At 35.9% G+C, this 22,500-nt stretch overlaps 1 protein-coding gene across 1 annotated transcript in view; it reads left to right on the top strand.

Annotated features, from left to right (window-relative positions):
• The window catches only part of LOC130048046 (histone deacetylase 6-like), a 72,874-nt gene that overhangs the window by 43,443 nt on the left and 6,931 nt on the right, over positions 1-22,500 (top strand). The window contains exons 17-29 of the mRNA XM_056144058.1: positions 1-6; positions 528-568; positions 4,704-4,800; positions 9,856-9,927; positions 11,542-11,567; positions 12,133-12,237; positions 14,091-14,159; positions 14,381-14,507; positions 15,114-15,179; positions 16,379-16,438; positions 17,741-17,830; positions 19,432-19,535; positions 20,135-20,202. The exon at positions 1-6 is cut by the window's left edge and continues 82 nt beyond it. Coding sequence (XP_056000033.1) covers positions 1-6; positions 528-568; positions 4,704-4,800; positions 9,856-9,927; positions 11,542-11,567; positions 12,133-12,237; positions 14,091-14,159; positions 14,381-14,507; positions 15,114-15,179; positions 16,379-16,438; positions 17,741-17,830; positions 19,432-19,535; positions 20,135-20,202 — 931 coding nt within the window. The remainder of the gene's footprint in view (positions 7-527; positions 569-4,703; positions 4,801-9,855; positions 9,928-11,541; positions 11,568-12,132; positions 12,238-14,090; positions 14,160-14,380; positions 14,508-15,113; positions 15,180-16,378; positions 16,439-17,740; positions 17,831-19,431; positions 19,536-20,134; positions 20,203-22,500) is intronic.

Genomic DNA, 22,500 nt, shown 5'->3' with positions numbered 1-22,500 from the left:
GTACAGGTGAGTGTATGTGTAGATCTGGGACAGGTATTGCATGGTACAGGTGAGTGTATGTGTAGATCTGGGACAGGTGTTACCTGGTACAGGTGAGTGTATGTGTAGATCTTGGACAGGTGTTACCTGGTACAGGTGAGTGTATGTGTAGATCTGGGACAGGTGTTATCTGGTACAGGTGAGTATATGTGTAGATCTGGTACAGGTGTTGCGTGGTACAGGTAAGTGTAGATCATGATCTGGTATAGGTGTTACCTGGTACAGGTGAGTGTATAGATCATGATCTGGAACAAGTGTTACCTGGTTCAGGTGAGTGTATGGCTAGATATGGTACAGGTGTTACCTGTTACAGGTAAGTGAAATTTAGAAAACCTACACTTCATCCAACACATAATGATATGATCAGATAGATGTTTGTAATCTGAAACTTACTTGTTTCAATGAGACTCGAATCTTGAAAATGAATACACATGTTTGGAAACTGTTCTGATATGTTGATAGTTTGTGAACTTTGGCTTGTATTACAGGGCAGAAAAGCCACAGATGAAGAGCTGTGTCTTGCTCATGGGTAAATATAACATTTCTGTAAGGAGGGTAAATATAGCACTTCTGTAAAGAGGGTAAATATAGCATTTCTGTAAGGAGGGTAAATATAACATTTCTGTAAGGAGGGTAAATATAACATTTCTGTAAGGAGGGTAAACATAACATTTCTTTAAGGAGGGTAAATATAGCATTTCTGTAAGGAGGGTAAAGAAGGAGGTCCGACATTTTCAGTGTTTAATCCAGAATGTGGGATTCGTGGAATCTCGTCTATCTATTGTAAAAGCCTCCTAAAAATTGCTTTCTTGCAGGGCTTGAAGCTAACTTTTTATGTCACCAGTCCAGTCGGACTGATGGGGTATAATTTCAACTAGTCCACAGAAAATTTTACCAGTCCAACAGACTTTTCCAGAAATAATTAAACATATTTCGTTAATGTTATTAAAATGAAATTAAACTCAATATGCCTCAGACAATATTGTAACACATAAATGTGGGATTTATATTTACGAATCAGATTCATCCGATATCTACAGATCGAAGCATACCAAATGTGTGTATAAAATTTCATAAGTATATTTTCCAAAATGATGCTTTAGAAAATTAACCAGTCCCGTCGGACTGACTGAAACAAATGTCAGTCAGTCCGCAATACTTTTAACCAGTCACAGACTGATGGACATATGTTAATTTCGAGCCCTGTCTTGTGGGCTGAATCCCGCACTTAACATCATATCGTATCTTTTTCCGTTTAGCATCCAGATTTGTAGTCCGTATTGATTTGAAATTTACCATGCAATAAATAAATCTTTTAAACACTTTTTTTAAAACAGCAGTTGTTAATAGCACCTTCAATAGATACACATTATAACAGAGACTGTGATTTTCAGAGAGGAAAGTCATCATGGAGCAGAAAAGAATTGATACGTTTTTTATAACTGTGGTGGATATTGATAAGACCATTATTTTTACATAAAGTGTTTTATGGGACTGACCGACTGCAATTTTTAGATTAGAGCAAATATGAATGTATTATAAGTCCTTGTTGTTTTTATACGCCCATCTTTAGACGGGACATTTTATGGTACAGCAATGTCTGTACGTCCGTCCGTCCATTTGGGATTTTCTTTTTATACCCCCTGAACGAAGTTCTGGGGGGTATATAGGAATCACTCTGTCTGTCTGTCCGTCCGTCTGTCTGTCTGTGCAGATTCGTGTCCGGGCCATAACTTCTTTGTTCTTTGACTTAGGCATACCATATTTGGCACACAGGTAGATCACCATGAGACGATGTGTCATGTACCTTCATGACCTCTATATGACCTTGACCCTTGACCTCAAGGTCAAAATTAAAGGTTTTTTTACAATGGATTCGTGTCCGGGCCATAACTTCTTTGTTCTTTGACATAGGCATACCATATTTGACACATGAGTGTATCACCATGAGACGATGTGTCACGTACCTTCATGACCTCCATATGACCTTGACCCTTGACCTCAAGGTCAAAATTAAAGGTTTTTTACAATGGATTCGTGTCCGGGCCATAACTTCTTTGTTCTTTGACATAGGCATACCATATTTGACACATGAGTGTATCACCATGAGACGATGTGTCGAGTACCTTCATGACCTGTATATGACCTTGAACTTTGACCTCAAGGTCAAAATTGATTATAGGGTTTTGACATAGTCATACCATAAGACATGGGTGTATCACCATGAGACTATGTGTCATGTACATTCATGACCTCTTTATGACCTTGACCTTTGATCTCAAGGTCAAAATTATAGGTTTATGCCATGGATTTGTGTTTGGACTATATCTTCCATTTTCTTCTACAAATGCATACCATATTTTTACACTCGGGAAAGAGGTAATTTATACCTGTTAACAACACCCTTTGGGAGATTTGGGTAAGCGGGGGGTATTCTTAGTGAGCATTGCTCACAGTACATCTTGTTTTAATTTCATTTCTCTAACACACATTAAGCTGAAACTTGATATGTAACTTCTTAGTGGCATAGATCACTTTACTTCATGTTGAAATTTCGATCCATTTCGAGCTCCCTTGCAGGAGTTACTACTTTATTTCAAATTATTGTTATATGGAGGGTACATAATTTGTCCGGCAAACTCCTCCCACAATTTTCAAGTGAGGACCATCTTATTTCACAGAGTGTTTGTATGGTATTGAAGATGTGCACGTGGCAAGGATTTTGATTTTCTTCAATTTTTGAGAAAATTGCAGGTTGTTGAACATAGTCCGTTTTGAGGAAATATTATATAGAGAGTGCATGATTTGTCTGGTAAACTCCTCCCACAGTTTTCATGTGAGAACCTTCTTATTTTATGGAGTGTTTTTATGGATATTGAAAGTGTGGGTGTGGCAAGGATATTGAATTTCTTTAATTTTGGAGAAAATTACAAGTTATTGAACTTAGTCTGTTTTGAGGAATTATTACATAGAGAGTACATGTTTTGTTTGTTTTTCCTTCCAAAGTTTTCAAGTGAGGACCTTCTTATTTTATATAGTATTTGTATGGGTATAGAAGATGTGCATGTAGCAAGGATTTTGACTTTCTTCAAATTTTGAGAAAATTACAGGTTGCTGAACTTAGTCCCTTTTGAGGAAATGTTATATTAGATAAAGGGCATGGTTTGTCCTTTTAACTCCTCTCGCAGTGTAGAAGCTAGGATCTTTGTAAATAACTTGTAGATGTGCATAGTGCACAATCTAATTAAAATTAGATGTTGGATCCGCTCGCATACTCGCTACACAAACATCTAACAACATCCCATAGAGGTTCACGTCAGAGGTCAAATTCGATTGACCAATGAAATCACCGCTGGCAAAATCATTGAATGTTTGTTGAAGCCGATAAGTCTAGAGTGATACCGAATTTGACCTCTGACGTGACCCTCTATGGGATGTTTTTAGATGTTTGTGTAGCGAGTATGCAAGTGGATCCAACATCTAATTTCAATTAGATTGGCATAGTGCAAAGATTTTGATTCTCAACAATTTTTAATTTTCTTTGATGTTTTGAATGTTTTTAGGTTGTTGAACTTGGTCACATTTGGGGAAATATTTTACACACATAACTCTTGATTTGTCTTATCTACCTCCGGTCACAGTTTTAGGCTAAGACCCTTTAATCATATTATTCAGAGAAAGTATGTCACAGCCTGATGATGGCTGATACTACCTGAAGCAAAGTTCTACAAATTATGACTTTAGACAAACAGCCATTTATACACTATGCATTATGTACCGTTTGTGTCTACTCTTGTTTATATTTACCGCTGACGTAATGTATGCATAGCAAAATCCATGCATTTCCCCTAAAAGTTTAAATTTGGGATTTTGGAAAATCACACAAATGTGTCAAAAAAAAGCAAGTAAGAAAACTAAGACTCCATTAAACTAAAAGTTAGCATGTGCTTTGTACCTAATGATGATCATATTCATAGATGATATGACCAACTGATTACCAATAATGTTAATCACTACTTCAATTAACAGGTAGCTGTGTGAATATCGAAATGGCCATCATTCAATAAAGTTAAACTATGGGAATTAGCCTATTATTTATTGGCTGCAAAATCAGCCATATTGGGTGATCTAAAATATCAATCCCCTTCCAATTCGGTCAGGACACTTTGGACAGTCATAGATAATAAAATTTAATTTTTAAGCTTTCAGAAGTTAAGAAACTTTTGAAAAATAATATAACGATTTAATTATTAGTAGTATAGTTAAAGAAAACTGAAAAAAAAAATAATTCTTTAAATGAACCAGAATGTTTTTTTTTATATTCTTTCAATTTACAGGTTACCAGAATGTTTGATTAATTGTAATGATGTAGCTTACAAGAATTATGAATGCTAACAGCATATTGGATATTGGAATTGCTATTTTGCACCCTTCCCATGCAATTATACAAATTTGATATCAAGGGGGGAATTGCTTCCTCATTTCTGGAGTAAACACTGCAATGTTAAGCAGTCCTTACTAAATTCTTATACTTTAATATCTGGCCTGAATCCTAACAGATTTATATTAGATGTTTATTCATCTATATTTTGTATGTTTTCTTACATTTAATGGCATCATGGTGGAAAATTTGAAAACAACTTCTTTTATTTTGGAATTGATAGTGAGGATCACATTCAAAGATTTAAGAAGACCCAAACAATGGGAGAAGAAGCATTAAAAGTCTACCAGGACAGCTTTAAGTCAATCTACCTGTGTCAGGTGTGTATCAGCTTTAAGTCAGTCTATCTGTGTCAGGTGTGTGTCAGCTTTAAGTCAATCTACCTGTGTCAGGTGTGTGTCAGCTTTAATTCATCTACCTGTATCATGTGTGTGTGAGGTTTGTCAGTCTATCTGTGTCAGGTGTGTGTCAGCTTTAAGTCAGTCTACCTGTGTCAGGTGTGTATCAGCTTTAAGTCAGTCTACCTGTGTCAGGTGTGTGTCAGCTTTAAGTCAGTCTACCTGTGTCAGGTGTGTGTCAGCTTTAAGTCAGTCTACCTGTGTCAGGTGTGTATCAGCTTTAGGTCAGTCTACCTGTGTCAGGTGTGTGTCAGCTTTAAGTCAATCTACCTGTGTCAGGTGTGTGTCAGCTTTAAGTCAATCTACCTGTGTCAGGTGTGTGTCAGCTTTAAGTCAGTCTACCTGTGTCAGGTGTGTGTCACCTTTAAGTCAATCTACCTGTGTCAGGTGTGTGACAGCTTTATATCAATCTACCTGTGTCTGGTGTGTGTCAGCTTCATATCAATCTACCTGTGTCAGGTGTGTGTCAGCTTTAAGTCAATCTACCTGTGTCAGGTGTGTATGCAGGGATAGCTTTATGTCATCCTGTCTTTGTATGGTGCATGCAATCTCTGGTTCAAAGTATTCATTGAAGAAATACAGTGGAACCCCGTTATTACGTTTTCCATTTTGTCACGATAAAATAACGTAATACCGGTGGCAACGTAATAAACATTCCCAGTTAAATCCGTTAAAAATATCATTTGGAAATTGTATATCGTCCGTTGGTACTCCGTGAAGGGGTGTGTGAATATATCTTTACTGTTTCTTTGTTTAAAAGACTATGATACTTTGTTTTATTTACATCTTATCTTTAATGTCCGTAATTCTTCATGTTCTTATCCCTTTTCTTTATTTCGGTGTAGGATACATAAGGATGTTTTGATAAATGTTGCTTTTTCTGCATTCATTTGGACCGCCATTTTGTTCAACTTTAAAACAATGCGTTCATGTAAATTTCTCTCAATAACTCGTTCCGATTCGTATTCAACATTCGTATTAAAAAAAAATAACAAAACATCGTTTTTATTAAGTTCTCTAATTACACAATACACAACACAATAAAAAAATCCCACCCAAAAAACAACAAAACTATAGACACAAAACGCACACGATACCCAACACGTACACACTTCTCACCAACGATAAACACGGAGAACAATTTAAGCGCAATCCACATAAAAAATATATAATGATGCACGAAGATTTTATTTATAACGCTAAATGATGGCACTAAAATCACGTGCGCATCAAGGGATTTTAAAATATTCACTGAGGTAAATGCCGTGCACGAATCGGCCGATAGATTGGTGTATGTATGGACGAGATTTACGAACACCCAAGCTGCATGTCCAAACAACGAACAATTTTTTTAATTGAACACCTTTAGTCACCTATGTCCAAACAGTTACCCAAGCGGTTGTAACATTGCTACGATAAATCTTGTCTTTCTTGTTTGGTACCAAAGCTTTCCGTGAATAGAGTTTTAATAGCGAAGGTAATCACACTATGCTGAACACGCAGGTGGTTGAGAAATTATTTCTTTGATTATCAAAATATGAAAAATGAAGTAAATTTCATTGAGTACAATTTCTAAATAAACGTTATTTAATTGTTTATCACTGGCTTCTATACGGGGTATTCACCTGTATTGATGTCGCTAGATCTATCGAAGTGTGATCAGTCAAGCGTCTCTAATCCCCAAACAGACCAGGAAATTTACGTGGTGACTGCCTCAGGCAGTCAAGGTGTGAATGGCTTATTATTTTGAGAATCACTATTGAATAATTAGGGGTTTATTACGTTTTTGTCGGAATTTTTACAACGCAATACTGAGTCCCGGCATTTTAGGACAACGTAATAACGAGGTCTAATTTATATAGGTTTGTTAAGAAATGGTTTTGTGCTTTGAAATTCCAACGTAATATGCAGACTAATGTAATAAAGGGGGAACGTAATAACGGGGTTCCACTGTAAATTTCGTTTTTAAAATACATGAAGGCATGCACTGCAGCACTTTGCGCCAGCATACTACATGAAGGATATTTATTTAGCGCTTCATTTAGGGTATGCCAGTGTAAACTGTTACAGTTCATGCCCTCTTATACATGTATTTTCAGATATGAAATTTGTTTTTTATATACTGTAAAATCTGTATCTCTAATACCTCACGTATGCCTATGTCAATTGCCGGTCCCAGCCGTATTCCTTATATAACTCCTGTAATACCTCGCTTATGTCTGAGTCGATGATCGGTCCTAGCTGTATTCCCTATATAAATCCTCGCTTATATCTGAGTCGATTATCGGTCCTAGTCCCTATATAACTCCTGTAATACCTCGCTTATGTCTGAGTCGATTATCGGTCCTAGCCGTATTCCCTATATAACTCCTCGTTTATGTCTGAGTCGATTATCGGTCCTAGCCATATTCCCTATATAACTCCTCGCTTATGTCCGAGTCGATGATCGGTCCTAGCCGTATTCCCTATATAACTCCTCGCTTATGTCTGAGTCGATTATCGGTCCTAGTCCCTATATAACTCCTGTAATACCTCGCTTATGTCTGAGTCGATTATCGGTCCTAGCTATATTCCCTATATAACTCCTCGCTTATGTCTGAGTCGATGATCGGTCCTAGCCGTATTCCCTATATAACTTCTGTAATACCTCACATATGTCTGAGTTGATTATTGGTCGTAGTCCCTATATAACTCCTTTAATACCTCACTTATGTCTGAGTCGATGATCGGTCCTAGCCGTATTCCCTATATAACTCCTGTAATACCTCACTTATGTCTGAGTCGATGATCGGTCCTAGCCGTATTCCCTATATAACTCCTGTAATACCTTGCTTATGTCTGAGTCGATGATCGGTCCCAGCTGTATTCCATTACATTAATTTTACATATGTAATTAGATTGGTTCCTATGTGAACACATATCAAATGGCTATCATTACAGTTGGTAAAAATATCAAAGGCAAACACATTGGAGTTGTAAACATAAAGATATGGCCCCACACTCTTTATGACATATCACCCTGATATTTCTCCGTTATCGTTTTGTTCCATTAGGTGTTTTTTTTATCTACCTCACATAAAGATATCTGCCTCTAACAGCTGTGATGCATTATGGGATACATTTGTAATCTGCTTGGAGTTTCTGTTGTGTATCAGATAGGTTCAGATTTCACCATTGACAAAAGAAAAATCTTATTTTATCACTTTCAATATTACAAAAACAAACGAGGTTGAAAGAGATATCAACATCATCTGATGACCTGTTGGTACATTAGAGAGATCTCTGAGGCAAGTTAGAGCAAAAAGAAATGGAAACCCCTGGTCACTGGTGTGAGTCTTCTAAGTCACTGGTGTGAGTCTAAGTCACCGGTGTGAGTCGTCTAAGTCACCGGTGTGAGTCGTCTAAGTCACTGGTGTGAGTCTTAAGTCACTGGTGTGAGTCGTCTAAGTCACTGGTGTGAGTCGTCTAAGTCACTGGTGTGAGTCGTCTAAGTCACTGGTGTGAGTCGTCTAAGTCACTGGTGTGAGTCGACTAAGTCACTGGTGTGAGTCGTCTAAGTCACTGGTGTGAGTCATCTAAGATGGAAGGGAGATTTAACAATTTTGTCGAAAGGAATCAGCAACAGTTTTTCATAGTAATAACAAATTTATTGAATGAAAATGTACACAGGAGAGATCTGTTAAACTACAATATATCTCTTTTGTTTTACGGTACACAGGAGAGATCTGTTAAACTGTCTCCATTGTTTTACCGTACACAGGAGAGATCTGTTAAACTGTCTCCATTGATTTGCTGTACACAGGAGAGATCTGTTAAACTATCTCCATTGTTTTACTGTACACAGGAGAGATCTGTTAAACTATCTCTATTGTTTTACTGTACACAGGAGACATCTGTTAAACTATTTCCATTGTTTTACTGTACACAGGAGAGATCTGTTAAACTGTCTCCATTGTTTTACTGTACACAGGAGAGATCTGTTAAACTGTCTCCATTGTTTTACTGTACACAGGAGAGATCTGTTAAACTGTCTCCATTGTTTTACTGTACACAGGAGACATCTGTTAAACTATCTCCGTTGTTTTACTGTACACAGGAGAGATCTGTTAAACTGTCTCCATTGTTTTACTGTACACAGGAGAGATCTGTTAAACTATCTCCATTGTTTTACTGTACACAGGAGAGATCTGTTAAACTGTCTCCATTGTTTTACTGTACACAGGAGACATCTGTTAAACTATCTCCGTTGTTTTACTGTACACAGGAGAGATCTGTTAAACTGTCTCCATTGTTTTACTGTACACAGGAGAGATCTGTTAAACTATCTCCATTGTTTTACTGTACACAGGAGAGATCTGTTAAACTATCTCCATTGTTTTACTGTACACAGGAGAGATCTGTTAAACTATCTCCATTGTTTTACTGTACACAGGAGAGATCTGTTAAACTATCTCCATTGTTTTACTGTACACAGGAGAGATCTGTTAAAACTGTCTCCATTGTTTTATTGTACACAGGAGAGATCTGTTAAACTATCTCCATTGTTTTATTGTACACAGGAGAGATCTGTTAAACTATCTCCATTGTTTTACTGTACACAGGAGAGATCTGTCAAACTATCTCCATTGTTTTACAGTGCACAGGAGAGATCTGTTAAACTGTCTCCATTGTTTTACTGTACAATGTTAAACTGTCTCCATTGTTTTACTGTACACAGGAGAGATCTGTTAAACTGTCTCCATTGTTTTACTGTACACAGGAGAGATCTGTTAAACTGTCTCCATTGTTTTACTGTACACAGGAGAGATCTGTCAAACTATCTCCATTGTTTTACCGTGCACAGGAGAGATCTGTTAAACTGTCTCCATTGTTTTACTGTACACAGGAGACATCTGTTAAACTGTCTCCATTGTTTTACTGTACATGGGAGACATCTGTTTGATGGGCCATGGTTAAACTGTCTCCATTATTTTTCAGGAAAGTTTTACCTCTGCAGCCTGGGCAGTGGGCTGTTCCTTATCTGTGATAGACTCAATACTGACCAATGAGGTAAGACCTTAGATACTCATCTGTAATAGACTCAATACTGACCAATGAGGTAAGACCTTAGATACTCATCTGTGATAGACTCAATACTGACCAATGAGGTAAGACCTTAGATACTCATCTGTGGTAGACTCAATACTGACTAATGAGGTAAGACCTTAGATACTCATCTGTGATAGACTCAATACTGGCCAATGAGGTAAGACCTTAGATACTCATCTGTCATGTGCTTCATGATATGATCGATATCACGATACAGACCTGATGATATGATACTTATCACAATACCTCTAAGATGCTATAAATAATAAGAAATGAACAATTACACTGTTTTTGGTATCATTTCATTGCACCTTACTGTTACAACTGCATGTTTTTTTCCTTTAAAAGGATCAAAACATCAACGTTATCTCAATGACCAATCAGATAAGACCATGAAGACCTTATGTATTTTGATTGGTTCTTTGTGCACTCACTTCTTTATCATGTTTACTACTTTTTGTAACAGATCACGGTAGCTCAGCGGTAGAGCATTCACTTCGTAACTGAGAGGTCATGAGATCAAGCCTCGCTCGTGTCATGGCCACCTCAAACCTAAGATAACATATTTAGTGATTGCTCCTTTACCAAATGCTTGACATTTAGAAGTGAGAATTATGGGTATTTCGGATATGACCTTAAAAATGGAGGTACTGTGTTGTGGCATGCATTGGAACGGTAAAGAACCCTCACTGCTACGGCCTTGAGCGCTAATATAGGTATAAATTTCTGGTACTTCACCTACAGCTGGTGACGTCTCAATATGAGTGAAACATTCTTGACAGGACGTAAAACAATTGTACTACTTGTTGTACAGTATGACTGTGTGACCACTCATCTGATTTCTCAAATCATTGTGGAAGTGATAGAATAGTATTTATTTTGCAATCATGGGTCTGATTGACATACAGAAGTATAATTTGAATGGGAGAGAAAGATCTATGGCATAGGTGCCATGTATGATTTCAAAGTAAAAAGAAAATGAAAGAAGGACAAAAAAAAAAAATTTCATCCCTAAATGAAATGTTTGCTATAGGGTCTTATTAATTGTGCTAATTTGTATATCAATTTTAATTATGTTAATCTGTACAGTGATTTTTTAAGACCCATTTTCGGTCCGAGTATCTGCCCTTTCCCCTCCCAAAAATAACCAATTTTTTTCCAATTTAACTTGCTTTTTCCCCAATTTAATTAGCTTTCCCCCCCAATACATGTAATAAAAACTGGTGAAAAATGTATTTGTTTAATTATAAGTTCAATGTGAATAGTTTATGTTTGACATGACAAAAATGCATCAATTTTAGATGATTTTGAAAAAATAGTCAAAAAATTTAAGAGCTCAAAGAAAAGAAAGATAAATATGTAAAATAAAAGAAGAATGACATCAATTTGTGTTTGATTTCTTGTTTGTTATGACATATTTGGCATGACTGTATACAATAATGTCTAACTTTTCCCAATTTGATCAAAATGTTGACAATTTTTCCCAATTCAAAAGCCACAGGACCCTTTTGAAAAATGTTGAAAAATCACTGCTGTATATCTGTTTTAATTGTGTTAATTTGTGTATCTTTACAGGTTCAGAGTGGTGCTGCAATAGTGAGGTATAAAAAAAACCTGTGTATGACACAACTTAACACACTACTCAACACAATACTCAATATAACAATACAATACTCATTATAACACTCAATACAATACTCATTATAACACTCAATACAATACTCATTTGGTAGTGATTGTTCCTTTGCCAAATGCTAGGCAATGCCATCTACATGTAGAAGTGAGGGTCTTGAGGACGAGACGTTAAAAAACCGAGGCCTTCTTTTACTGAAGACGTTGGCACATAGTATGTTAAAGAACTCTCGCTGTTACTGCCATGAGCATTAAGCATAGATCTGAATTTGTGGTACTTCACCTACAGCTGGTGATGTCTCAATATGAATCAATGTTTTCGAAGGCCATTTTGTTCCTCATCTCATGCATGTAAAAATATTAAGTTCTTTTCAACTTGATGTATTTTAAGGAATGCAATTTTAAAAAACGTATTGAATTGAAGATCGAGGCAATGAATGGAATATTGAATGAAGCATTTATTTTGAACAGCATTAATGTTTTGGAGAATTGTTGCAGCCCTATTTCTGGTCACTTCTGACATGATTTTTACAGGCCCCCAGGTCACCACGCGGAGAGGAACACCTTGATGGGTTTCTGTCTGTTCAACAATGTGGGTATAGCTGCCAAATATGCCCAAACCAAATACAACGTTCAGAGGTAAAAACTTAAAAAATGTTATAGCCAGGCTAACAGTGTAGACAAACTGTTCATCTCATTGTACAAACTGTACAGTTTACTACACACATTGTACATACTGTACAGCTTACTACACACATTGTATACACTGTACAGCTTACTACACACATTGTACAAACTACATATTACGACACACATTGTACAAACTGTACAGCTTACTACACACATTGTACAAACTGTACAGATTACTACACATTGTACAAACTGTACAGCTTACTACACACATTGTACAGCTTACTACACACATTGTACAAACTGTACAGATTACTACACACATTGTACAAACTGTACAGATTACTACACACATTGTACAAACTGTACAGATTACTACACACATTGTACATACTATACAGCTTACTACACACATTGTATACACTGTACAGCTTACTACACACATTGTACAAACTGTACAGATTACTACACACATTGTACATACTGTTAAGCTTACTACACACATTGTACACACTGTACAGCTTACTACACACATTGTACATACTGTACAGCTTACTACACACATTGTACAAACTGTACAGATTACTACACACATTGTACATACTGTACAGCTTACTACACATATTGTACAAACTGTACAGCTTACTTCACACATTGTACAAACTGTACAGCTTACTACACACATTGTACAAACTGTACAGCTTACTACACACATTGTACAAAATGTACAGCTTACTACACACATTGTACAAACTGTACAGCTTACTACACACATTGTACAGCTTACTACACACATTGTACAAACTGTACAGCTTACTACACACATTGTACAGCTTACTACACACATTGTACAAAATGTACAGATTACTACACACATTGTACATACTGTACAGCTTACTACACACATTGTACACACTGTACAGATTACTACACACATTGTACAAACTGTACAGATTACTACACACATTGTACATACTGTACAGCTTACTACACACATTGTACACACTGTACAGCTTACTACACACATTGTACAAACTGTACAGATTACTACACACATTGTACAAACTGTACAGATTACTACACACATTGTACAAACTACAGCTTACTACACATATTGTACAAACTGTACAGCTTACTATACACATTGTACAGCTTACTTCACACATTGTACAAACTGTACATATTACTACACACATTGTACACTGTACAGATTACTGCACACATTGTACAAACTGTACAGATTACTACACACATTGTACATACTGTACAGCTTACTACACATTGTACAAACTGTACAGCTTACTACACACATTGTACAAACTGTACAGCTTACTATACACATTGTACAGCTTACTACACATATTGTACAAACTGTACTACTTACTATACACATTGTACAGCTTACTACACACATTGTACAAACTGTAAAGCTTACTACACACATTGTACAGACTGTACAGATTACTACACACATTGTACAAACTGTACAGCTTACTATACACATTGTACAGCTTACTACACACATTGTACAAACTGTACAGATTACTACACACATTGTACAAACTGTACAGCTTACTATACACATTGTACAGCTTACTACACACATTGTACAGATTACTACACACATTGTACAAACTGTACAGCTTACTACACAAACTGTACAGATTACTACACACATTGTACAAACTGTACAGCTTACTACACTCATTGTGCAGCTTACTACACACATTGTACAAACTGTACAAATTACTACACACATTGTACAGCTTACTACACATATTGTGTACTATTTGTGGACTGGTCAGTGGTCAGCTTTTTACGTGGAAATCGTTACAGTTGGCACCATGTGACTCTTTTTCCAGGATTTTGATCGTGGACTGGGACGTACATCACGGCAATGCAATCCAGAGCCTCTTTGAAGATGACCCAAAGTAAGTCAATCTGCCATTTATACTGCATGTGATCAAATTAAAGGGTTTTTTTTCTTTTCTTTTATCTTATAAATTATTTTTGTGTGTGGTAAAATAGGGCATTTTAGAAGAGACGAAAAAGAATTGCCTTATCATAAACAGAATTTTGCTTTGTAGGATCTGGTAAACTCACAATATAAATCAGTCATGAATTTATATCTTAATTATTTTTTGTTTTACAGTGTGCTGTTTGTGTCTTTACATCGATTTGACAATGGATCTTTCTATCCATACGGAGGGAAAGGTTACTTCAAACAGCCTGGTGGTCCGAATGCTCGCGGACGTACTGTAAATGTCGCCTGGAATGACGTAAGTACCTAATGTCTGGACTAAGGCAATATCCAGAAACAAACTCAATAGAGTCAAGTCTGTAGTGTGAATTCATGCAGTCCACCATAAAACAACGAGAGAGACATCTATTCATGTATTTATATCTTGTAAAATGTGAAACATACATGGAAAGTTATGCTAGTCTCTTTGTAATGTAAGCGTGAATTAATTTAAGAGGATATATAAACATTGAACTAGCAAAGTATTACATTGGTAAATATAAATAGATTCAGAGTTGTGTAAATTTTCCTGGTTAGTAAATTTTCTTTGGGTTCTAAGCGAGTTGTGTAATTTTCCCAGGGTTCTAAAGAAGTCATGTGATTTTCTCAGGGTTCTAAGGGAATCATGTATTTTTCCCAGGGTTCTAAGGAAGACATGTAATTTTCCGGTTTGTAATTTCTCAGGGTTCTAAGGGAGCCTTTTATCTTTCTTGGTTTGTAATTTCTCAGGGTTCTAAGGGAGCCTTTTATCTTTCTTGGTTTGTAATTTCTCAGGGTTCTAAGGGAGCCTTTTATCTTTCTTGGTTTGTAATTTCTCGGGGTTCTAAGGGAGTAGTGTAATTTCCCTGGTTTTTAATTTTCACAGGGTTCTAAGGGAGATGCGGATTACATCGCAGCCTTCCATCATCTGGTGCTTCCTGTGGCCTATGAGGTGAGTGGATACAATGTATATCGATGATCGTTTCAGCTCCTACGGAGTTTTATAAATCTCCATCATAAAAGGGTTTTGAATCATTTCTTGAATTGTTTTGTTGACAAGACTTAGTGATTTATTCATTCTTTCCTATATAGCTTGTAATATGAGTTTCGATTGGTTAACAAACTGGCTGTAAATTTCCATACAGCCTGCCAAAGTCAGATGTAAATAACATGGCATCACAATGCATTGTCTCTTTGGATTTTTATAAAAGTAAAAAAATAATGCTGTTTATTCATCACAATTCAATGTAATGTGATGTCATGTTATTTTTTATCACTAGATAATGACTTGTAATATCATTTAGTTACATAGGAAATAAATTCGTTAATAAGGGGGTCCAATCGAGAGTATGCAGGGATTTAACGCAAGTTGTATTCCATAGGTCCTGAGGCCGCAGAGTGTATGGAACTAGTGTTAAATACCCGTACGCTCTTAATTTGACCTGGATAACTAATAATGTTTTGTCAGAAACTCTTAAAATCTTCGCATCTTCCAAGCGCCACAAGGTTCTTTTCTTTGTGTACAGCTGAAGTAGGAGTACTACGAATAATACAGTGAAGCCTGTCTGATCTGACCTGTCATCTTGTATCGAAATAAACAGGATGTCAGATTAGACAGGATGTCAGATTGCACAGTGCGAAGAACATACAAAATAAAAGAAATAAGAATTAAAGAGTCAGAATTCACTGTGATTTGGATTATGCAGGTGTCAGATTACACGGGTGTTACTGTACCACAGATTGAGAGGTGTGAGTTCACTTGTTTACTTCAGTTTGTGTGTCAGTTTGTGTGTAGCTCAATTACCGGGATGTAAAAGTTTTAGATGGGGCATATTAATTTGTTCAGGTGAACAATGTGGCAATGGACCTCATGGTTAATGTAGCTGATCCAAAAACCTGATTTTGTTACCCAAAATAAAAAATGAATTTTTGTGACCCAAAAAACATCTTGATATCAAATAACATTTAACAAGATCCGGATGGGAGAATTAAACAAGATTACAGGAATATTCAGTTTGAATCTCTGCAAATAAGTGTCATACTTGTAAGGGAAATGATCAATACTGCTATTAAAAAGAATATTGCTGATGGCACGTAATCAAAGAAAATAAATTCTCATCCGAATGTGACTGACATTACGATATTCTTCAGTTTGCTCCAGACTTGGTGATAGTGGCTGCGGGATTTGATGCTGAGAAGTCGGATCCTCTGGTAAGTCTTGCTAAACACTTTGAACACTGAATATTTCACACTGAACACTGCACCATCAAGACTTCTGTTGACATGTTAACATTGATCACCAGGAATTCTAATATTTCACACTGAACACTGCACCATCAAGACTTCTGTTGACATGTTAACATTGATCACCAGGAATTCTAATATTTCACACTGAACACTGCACCATCAAGACTTCTGTTGACATGTAAACATTGATCACCAGGAATTCTAATATTTCACACTGAACACTGCACCATCAAGACTTCTGTTGACATGTAAACATTGATCATCAGGAATTCGAATGAAAGAAATGTTTCTTTAATGTGTTTCATTTAATGCTTTATGTAAATATTTCATCACCAGGAATTTAAGGAATGTTTTTTTTCATTAGCACATGTACATTAGGTGAACCAAACAACCACCAACCCCAACACATTTCACATTTAGGCAAATCTTTTTTTTTTTTTTTTGCTTGTCAATGTTTTCCCCCCAGACAAAATTAACATTTCCTCAATGTGTATCTCCACCCCTCCAACACACACACACACACACACACACACACACACACATACCTTTCATAAAATGATATGCTACGTGCCTGAACACTATCAGATAATTATGTGTACCCATGTACTGAAAAAAGTTAATGCAGAAAACAAGATTTCATGTCTGCCTTTTCATTGTAATTTTGAGAGCCATTGCATGAAGGAAAGTTTATCTGTTAAAATTCTAGTTTTCAAAGTACTTGTAATTATCACAATCTGTGACTAGAACATGGGTTATGACATTCATGCAGGTGGGGGGGGGGGGGGGATGTATGCAAAATTTACAAAAATGCACTGTCCATCATCTGCATCAAAAACATGATGAGGATGTTTAAAAAAGAAGCAACTTGGATTTTTGAAAAACCCACTGAGGTTTTATGATGTACAAAATGCACTATGAGCTAATTTTCTTTACTGATTACAATAACAAAAATAGCAGTGGTGAATTTTAATAGCTAACATATTCCAAATAAACAACTTAGATCATTAAAAAAAAGAACATTTAAGCTATTCATGATAAATTTTCTGTAATTATTTAACCAAGAAAGAAATAAAGTATGATTTTGCAACTCCAAAACAAAACACCATATTATATTCACTTAAATTCATCAATAACAACAATGCTCTTCACAAGTACTAACTTTTATCAACCAAATGAATTTTAATCCAATACATAGAAAATGACCTCCACAAGTGAATTTTACTACACGTATTGTCTAAGTAAAATAATTATCTGACCTGTTTGTAGGGGGGTTATCGATTGACTTCTGCGGTGTTTGGTCACATGACTCGGATGTTGATGGGATTGGCTGATGGAAAGGTTGCTCTCATTTTGGAGGTTAGTATTGCATACAGTACAACATATCATTATCATGTTGAAATGTATCAATATTGTTTGGGGATAGGAGTAATTATGTACAGTGAAACTCAGTTATAGAGAACCTCCAGGCCCAGTGAAAAACAGTTCATTATAACCAAACTTCATTATACAGTTAAACATGGTTGTAGTGAACCTCCAGGGCCAGCGGGGAAAAAACCCAGTTCATTATAACCAAAGTTCACTATAGTAGAACACAATTATAGCAAATCTCCAGGGCCAGTGAAAAACAGTTCATTATAACCAAACTTCATCATATCCAATAAAATTTTTGCTACTTTCTTTTCATAGGGGAATGAATATCACTTTGCAGTCAGTCAGAATTTGTGTTAAGCATGTTTGTTACAAGGGTGTTTTACTGTAGATATCATTCCGGGATATGATTATTGAAATCTATGTATATCATTTGAGGATATGATTATTATACCCCACGAACAAAGTTCTGGGGGGTATATAGGAATCACTCTGTCTCTGTCTGTCCGTCTGTCTGTCTCCAGATTCGTGTCCAGGCCATAACTTCTTTGTTCTTTGACATAGGCATACCATATTTGGCACACAGGTGAATCACCATGAGACGATGTGTCGGGTACTTTCATGACCTCTATATGACCTTGACCCTTGACCTTTTAAGGTCAAAATTAAACGTTTTTTACAATGGATTCGTGTCCGGGCCATAACTTCTTTGTTCTTTGACATAAGCATACCATATTTGACACGTGAGTGTATCACCATGAGACGATGTGTCATGTACCTTCATGACCTTCATATGACCTTGACCTCGAGGTCAAAATTAAACGTTTTTAAAATGGATTCATGTCAGGGCCATGACTTCTTTGTTCTTTGACATAGGCATACCATATTTGACACATGAGTGTATCACCATGAGACGATGTGTCAGGTACCTTCATTACCTCTGTATGACCTTGAACTTTGACCTCAAGGTCAAAATTGATTATAGGGTTTTGTTATAGTCATACCATAAGACATGGGTGTATCACCATGAGACTATGTGTCATGTACATTCATGACCTCTTTATGACCTTGACCTTTGATCTCAAGGTCAAAATTATAGGTTTATACCATGGATTTGTGTTCAGACTATATCTTCCATTTTCTTCTACAAAGGCATACTATATTATTACACTCAGGAAAGAGGTAATTTATGCCTATGAACAACACTCTTTGGGAGATTGGGGTAAGCGGGCGGGGGGTGGGGGTGGGGGGGGGGGGTATTCTTGGTGAGCATTGCTCACAGTACCTCTTGTTGAAATCTTTGTATATCATTTGGGGATGATTATTGAAATCTATGCATATCATTTGGGGATGATTATTGAAATCTATGTATATCATTTGGGGATGATTATTGAAATCTATGCATATCATTTGGGGATGATTATTGAAATCTATGTATATCATTTGGGGATGATTATTGAAATCTATGTATATAGTTTTATGAAGATATCGTTTTACATTGATTTAATTTTACGTTGATGTTTTATGTAGTTTTATGATGATATTGTTTTACATTGATTTTATTTTACGTTGATATTTTATGTTGACAGGGTGGATACAGTTTGGACGGAGCCTCTCAGTGTATGAGTATGTGTATATCTTCATTGCTAGGAGACCCGTTACCAAGCATCCACAGTCCTGTGCCCAGTAAAAGGTACAATTAAACCTATCAAGACTAAGCAGGAACCGGGAAGGTCATTTAATACATAAATATTGACTTCTCTCTTAAGGAGCAGTCAGTATTTAAAACTAGAGTTATGGGTCTTTGATCAAGGCTTCATTGTCACTGTAGTTAAGAGTTTCAAAATAAGACTGTTAGAGCACAGTAACTGAGGACCGAACGGTTTCATTACAGTGTCACTAACTCTCAACATCTAACTTTATTTATAGCTACGACTGATTCAACATGGAATCATTTTATCTTAGTATCTGTGACACTCAGGGCACTAACTAATTTACTGATGATGTGTATTGATTTCTCTTTAATCTGATATTCTTGATGTAAATTATTTCAATTTTTGTTTGCATTTGTATATTACATTGTACATGTTGTGTGGGTTATATTCTCTGCTAAATTCTGTGTTAATTGAGTGGTTGAATTTGAGTTAAATTGAGTGGTTGAATTTAGTGGTTGAATTTGGGTTTAAATTTAGTGGGTTAAATGTAGTGTTTGAATGTGGGTTAAATGTAGTGGTTCAAGGTCACTGTATCCCTATGATTTTCTCGTTAAGACTTGTACTGTTTTCTGTTCAGCGGAGTGGAAGCCATCGGTAAAACAATGGAGGTTCACGAGGAATTTTGGAAAACTCTTGTGTTTAGAGGTAAGTTTATTCCCCATCCAATCTTATCTCCTTGGGGGAATTTTCCCTAAATCACAAGTTCAAATAATGAGGATTACTTTTTTCACTTTTTCACTTCAGCTTGCATTAATTTAAGAGCTTTGAGAAGATGTTGGATCATCAAAATCCTCATTCGAACTTAAAATGTAAAAAGTAATTCATTTTAAAAGCTGTTTTTCAGAAGGATATGTCAAATTTAAATTCGAAGAAAAGAATACAAAATATTTTACTTCACCATGTACAGTACCCGCAACGTTATTCTTGACATGATAAACGATAGAATAGGATAGGATACACGCACGATACGATAGGATACACGGTAAACCTGATAAACGCAAAACACGATAAACGATCTTCACGATAAACGGAAAACCTGATAGAAATGTTGTAAATTTAGAAACAATTTAGACAGAACGTTTGATACGTACAAAATAATTTCATTATGTTGATAATAATATTGAAGGATTTCAATACTTAATATATACCTAAAGCATATAATGTAATTATCCACGGTTGTACGTTTATTTTTTAAAAATTCTATTTATGTTTTCTTTAACGTCATTACAGCTTAAATCCGGAAGCTAAACTATATACGGTATTGAATTCATTATTAGATATCTATATGAATTTTCTCAGCCAATGATTCTAAAACGTATATTGTCACCTTGAATGTTTAATATATGAATCATAAATGGAGTGATTGATTTTTATCTTGCTTAACGTCTCGCTCAAGAATATTTCACTCATATGGAGCTTTTAAATTTAGGCTTATGCTCGGCAATTACGGCCATTGAGCAGTGAGGGTTTTTTAGCGTGCCACACCTACCGTGACACGGGGCGTGTTTTTAAGGTCATCTCCGAGGACCCGTGGTATTCACACTTGATGCCGAGTGTTTAGCAATTAAACAGGGAATTAACAAAATGGAATATAATGTAGTGTTATCATGCTTCAATAGCTCTCTTATTCTATTAATATTGTCTATTATCAAATAAAACTAAGTAATATTTTGTGTGTAGCGAGGAGGGGGTTATTTTGCATCAAGCTCCGAGTTCACCGCTCTTTCAACAACTACAATTATTTTCATAATGACCGCTTTAAATTCAATCCACTACACCATATGCTCATATGTTAGATATTTCTACACTATGAGTGATAATTGATAGTCACAAGTAATTGGAACATATTCATATGAATTGATATTTTGTTAACAAAAATAAATAAATAAATAAACTATTAAAAACATATACGAAACCCGGCTTGATTTAAAGTCGCAATTTAGAAACGCTTTAAATTAAATGTTTGTGTTTAGCATGTAAAAAAATTCAAATAATCATCAAAACCGGCATACATTTCCAGTATCTACACGTACGACTATTGGTATATGTGTACATGTACATGTACAAATAAAAACGATGACAGCTGAATCGTGCCCAATTGAGCAGAACTGTGGGAGATGCAATATACCTTTGCACTCTTTTAAAACTTAATCTTCTAAATGTGTGAAATACAATGCCCCTGAGAATGTTTACTGTCAAAACACGGGTGATACACAAAATCAGATAGATAAGAACGCGCACAAGTTCAGTAGTTGATATATATTAAGTTGAATACAGGTGAACAAAATCGGAAGAAAAAGAACCATTATTAAAATATATGCAATAAACAATGTAATTTACTGATTTTTCCTTTCAGATCGGAACTTTCTATTTCTCTGTTAGTGTTAATTACAAATAATTCTTTCTAGACAAGGAACTGTTTATGAACTCCAGATGAAGGAGCTTTCAGTTTTATTGTCCTCGGTTTGCTCGATAAACCACTGCATACTTTCTAGACAGAATGAAATTGCGATAAATTTTCACCCTCTCTGGATAGACATATAGCTCTTTTTCTGCTTTAAAATCAACAGCTTTCTGTTCTCCTTCAAATATACTGTCTTTCCTCGATTCCTAAAAATAGCTTCTTTAACAAAACGAATAAAGCTTTCGGAAAGTATCTTACTTTTTCATTAGATTTAATATACGATCCCGATAGTTTCCGAAGCTACACGATAAACGATTTTCACGATAAACGGAAAACCTGATACACGCAAAATACGATACACGATAGACCTGATAAACGCAAAACACGATAGAAAACGGAAAACCTGATACACGATAGGATAGGATACACGCACGATACGATAGGATACACGCACGATACGATAGGATACACGCACGATAGAACACGATAGGAATGTCAAGAATAACGTTGCGGGTACTGTAACATAAATCAAAGAAAAT

This window comes from Ostrea edulis, chromosome 7 (assembly GCF_947568905.1).
Source record: "Ostrea edulis chromosome 7, xbOstEdul1.1, whole genome shotgun sequence".
Lineage (NCBI taxonomy): Eukaryota > Metazoa > Mollusca > Bivalvia > Ostreida > Ostreidae > Ostrea > Ostrea edulis.
Note: the sequence above shows the minus strand (reverse complement) of the source record. Positions and strands in the feature narration are given on the sequence as shown.